Here is a 4,655-nt window from a genome sequence, read left to right as displayed (position 1 = left end):
TCGCGAACGCGCAAAATTCAGATGGAGGGCAGGAAGTGAATTAGCGAGGATCTGCCGTCTGTAAAAATGCCCATGTTTTGTGCAGTTTACGGCTGCTCCAATCGTTCTAACCGTGAAAAAGGAAAGGGTTTTTTCAGAGTTCCAAAGATTGTCCTTCATAAAGGGGAGAAATGTAAAAAGCTCACAGAACAACGACGTAAAAAGTGGATTTTAAACGTACGTCTGCGGTCGGGAGGAGCAGAGTCTGCTAATGCCCGTGTCTGCAGCGACCACTTTGTCGGAGGTATGTTAGCTAGCTAACTTTTTTGTGGCTGTGTTTATATATCTATAGGTTGTCGTTAAATGCAAATTTACTTCGTAATAATTATTACGTTACCGGTAGTCTAATATGGACTTCATTGTGACTGTTTAGGCTGCCCTAGCGCTTTGGTTGACGTTGAGTCGGTAGACTGGGCTCTGACAGTCAACCTCGGTTACCAAAAAACTAAGCCCAAATCAGAGGCATCTCTGCAACGAGAGCAGAGGATGAAGCTCAAGGAAGACAAACAAAGACGGTCGGAATGTGCAGAGGCTATGTTGAATCTCCAACAGACAGCTGAGAGCCCGGATCTAACGCAGACAGCCGAGAGCTCCGATCCGAAGCAGTCAGCTGACATCTCACAGTCAAAGGACATCAGTGGGAATGGGACATTAAATGATCAAGGTAAATTATTGTGCTAAGATGTGTAACTAGCATTATTATTAAATGTTACAAATGTGATTGTCAGAAAATCACCCTGTGTAATTGGACCAGAGAACTTGCATGTTTGTAAGAAGGTTGTCAAAAAGAGAACTTGTTTCAGCTTTGAGGCCGTTACACGTCCTGCTCTTTGCCTAAACCAAACCCTGCTTACACTCTGACTTCGAGTTGCCCTCTCTACAGCCTGAACATGAGACAGGGTGAGCTCTTCTAGCTGGAAATCCTGGCATAGCTCTCCAAGCTCTTTGGGGGGTAGCTGCAGAGTCTCTGGTGTTCTGTATTCAAGAACAGTTTTAGGAAGCATGCAAGATTTGGGAATGAATTCTTTGTGGTAAGGCTCCCTAGCCATCAGTGCTGCACTCCTTGGACAGTTTTTGCTTAATGTCTCAAAAAACCTAGCATATGTTTCTGACCCTCTCTTCACTCTTGGGCATGGAAGTGATTTCCCAACCTTGTTGTCAGTTGTCCTGCCATCAATGGAACGGTCAAGCTTTATTTTTTTTGCTTTTGCTGAGGAGAAGTCAATCAGAGCTACTGGAGCAGCAGGAATCTGAAAATAAGTTAACACAAAGAAGATCATTAACTCCACATTCTGTGGTCCACAACACATCTATATGCAGTTTAAATCTGCCGTTTATCCGATTGAGATCACAGGATTGAGATGCCAAACTGTATTTATGTGGGTCTTTGTTGTCTTAACTCCTCTTTGCCCAACAGGGAAATTGTGACTGACCACAATGTCACCACAAGCTACACAGATTTAGGCAGAATATAGAATAGAAATACTTTAATAATCACCGACATTAGGTAAGATGAAATATAATGAAAATCCCCTCATAGAGGAGGAAATGTAGACGAAGGCAAGCAATCTACTTGTCTACTGTATGTTGTGTCCTGATGAATTAACCAGAGCAAAGACATAACCAAAGGGGCACAATATAAACATCAAAAAAGGATTGTTCACCGGAAAATGAAAATTCTGTCATCATTTACTCACTCTCATGTGGCCACAAACCCACATAAATTTCTTTGTTCTGATGAACACTAAGGAAGATGTTTAGAGAAATGTTTGTAATTAAACCGTTCGTGGACCCCATTTACTTCCATAGCAGGATAAAGGAATACTATGCAAGTAAATGGGGTCCACAAACGGTTTGGTTACGAACATTTCTCAAAATGTCTTCCTTTGTGTTCATCAGAACAAAGAAATGTATGTGGGTTTGCAACAACATGAGAGTGAGTGATGACAGAATTTTCATTTTTGGGTGAACTATCCTTTTAATTTATTAACATCATAATTTAGCCTACTGTTAAACAGTGTCCCAAAATAACATTCTCTGTCCCACATTAGGTTTGCTGTGAACGTGTAACCTTACCTTTTTTACATGTGATGGCATCAGCCACTTGCACTGCTCTGTTGTGCAGGAAGCTGAATCTCGCATCTTTACCCCAACTTCAATGGAAAAAAGAACTGCCCCTACATGAGAACACGATTCTGATAGTCTGTGAACAGAATACAATATGACATTTTTTAAACCTCAAATGCAATCTGCACAAGTGGCAAAGTGGTTCCATATATATCAGCACATTTTGATAAAGTGCAATATAGCACACTTATACTAAAATGGATGGAGTAGCACTTTACATTAATCAACATGTTTATTCCTTAAAGCTCTCTCTCCGTTGGTTCTGAAGTACACAGTATGCTAGCAGTACGGTGTGTGTGTGTGTGTGTGTGTGTGTGTGTGATCTCGTTGTAAACATCCCAGCCAACATAAATTACTTACCCTGCCATGCAATTGCAATGAGCTGCAATGACTTCTCCAGCCTCCTTTGCAATAATCCAGGTCTTCAGAGGTGTTTCGCTTGACCTCTGAGAGTGGTTTACCTTGGAACATAGACGACTGTCAGACTAACGTCGTCGTTAAGATGTGTTGCGTTACTGCTAGCCTCTTAGCACAAAAAAAATATAAGAACAAACACTCACTCTGGCGAAGACCAAACGATGATCATCGTGGAGCCGTTTGACACCGAGTTTGTGGACCCATCCGTTGACAAAAAAGTTGTATGCCTCCAGACTTTTATAGGCCTTCATTTGCTGTCTGGTGTAGTACGATGTCTGAAGGACCAGATAGTTGGTGATGTCAACAGCCTCAACTGTCGGTAAATCTTTCAGTTCTACTGAAAACTCACTCATCTTCATGAGGTACGGGTCACGTCCAACATATCTGTTAATTAACTCCTTGTATCTATGTCTTGAAACTGGATCTAAATCCGTACAATACTGACTTTCTGCAACGGTTTCCTCTATAGACGTATTCTCCATGTTTACTTCCTGCCCTCCATCTGCCTTCTTCCCTCCCTCGCGCGTCATCATAATCACGTGACTGAAACCCTGCAATTAGGAAATACTGCGAAGGCGGAGCATCCACGCACTTCGGAGGGCCCTTCGTGCACTTCGGAGACTGGTCTTCGAAGTCCGTGGCCTTCGAAGTGCGTACACTCAACTTTGGGACATAGCTAAAGTCAGAATGCGCACTTCGAAAAGCGCATTTGAAGTGCGAATGCGTCACCGCGGTGCGACAAAGGCTGATGAATTTCGAAAGCGACTTCAAATGCGCCCTTCATTTCTCATGAAAATAAAGTGTACATCTGATGGACACTTTGCACCCTACCATATCCCAGAATCACTCGCGTGCAAATGATGACGGTGGCAGGTGAGAGTTCTGTGGAGGACTTCACATTGATATGTAAGTATTGTGTTTTCATTCACTCAAATACCTAGCGAAAGTGTTAAAAGCCAGTTTTTTTGTTGTTGTTTTCTTTACATAAAGCCCACAAACAATAAGACAGCCACTATATAAGACAATGGTCTTTCTCTTTGTTGTGTTTTTAAAGTGCTGTCATGCAAGAGATGTCTACAAATGTTTTGACCAAACTTGAGCACTGAAGTATTTTGTATGCATGGCCTGCTGTGTCATATTTTCTATTGGTAAGATTTCAAAACTGTCTTTATATTTTTCACAAGTGTTTCCATTTTCTCTCATTTTATTACTATTCTGGAGAGAGTGTGCCTGCTGGCAAAGACTTAAAAATACAAAGTTAACAGACAATTTTTGCTGAAATTCATTGTGTTGTTGTTAACAGGTGTGGTTTATTTGCTAAGATGTCCTTAAACAAGTGAGAGAGTGAGTGGAGCTGCTCAGGGAGCACATCAAACTCCAGAGAGAGAGAGAGAAAAGTTTTCTCTTCTTAAGAGAATACGTAAAAAATACATTCTTTATTAGCCAAGAGATTACAGTAGGAAAAAATGGGTATATTACAGTTTTTCGATATCTTTTTTTAAAATGTCATATTGTCAATGGAAAAGCCTATTTTTTTATAGCTTATTTTTGTGTTGCAAGTTACAAATTAAATGCATAAGTTGTATACATTTTTCTTTTTTAGTGTGTAATTTTATTCGTAAATAAGCCTGAGTACTTTCTGAACATTTTGTATTTTTGTTTTTAATATTCACGTGTAAATAAAAGAGAAGTACTTATGTACATTGTTAATTTTTTTATGCAGCTTATACTGTACATTTTTTTAACAAAACATTCTTTTGTTTTTATTTTTGTGTCCTGTAAATATTTTTTTAAACATTAAAACAAATTGTTCTATGCATAACTGAAAGTACTTTTTACAACCATTTACAGCCTAGCTTTAGTTTAACATAAAAAAAACATCAGTTTGAGCCCAGCGCTGCCTCCATGTGTTCTGGGGTCTTCAGGAGGTCAATCTCTTGGTGAATGGCCAGCACCTCCTCTTGGAGGACAATGCGGTGGACAGTGGAACGAGACGTCAAATACTCTGGAGACCATCTGTATGATCTAGCACTAGCAGACAGAAGAGAAACACCAGGGTCTGGATTGTGGCA

At 40.3% G+C, this 4,655-nt stretch overlaps 1 protein-coding gene across 1 annotated transcript; it reads right to left on the bottom strand.

Annotated features, from left to right (window-relative positions):
• Nucleotides 1-771: 771 nt before the first annotated feature.
• LOC132154354 (uncharacterized) lies at nt 772-3,136 on the bottom strand. Its single transcript, XM_059562889.1, has 5 exons — nt 2,727-3,136; nt 2,527-2,627; nt 2,116-2,242; nt 902-1,289; nt 772-776 (listed from the first exon to the last, which is right to left on the bottom strand). The coding sequence occupies exons 1-5, from the start codon at nt 3,114-3,116 to the stop codon at nt 772-774; spliced, it is 1,011 nt and encodes a 336-aa protein (XP_059418872.1). The 5' UTR covers nt 3,117-3,136.
• Nucleotides 3,137-4,655: the final 1,519 nt, after the last annotated feature.

The sequence above is a fragment of the Carassius carassius genome, chromosome 12 (assembly GCF_963082965.1).
Source record: "Carassius carassius chromosome 12, fCarCar2.1, whole genome shotgun sequence".
In the NCBI taxonomy this organism is placed as follows: Eukaryota; Metazoa; Chordata; class Actinopteri; order Cypriniformes; family Cyprinidae; genus Carassius; species Carassius carassius.
The sequence above is the reverse complement of the archived record's forward strand: the minus strand, read 5'-3'. Positions and strand labels throughout refer to the sequence as shown.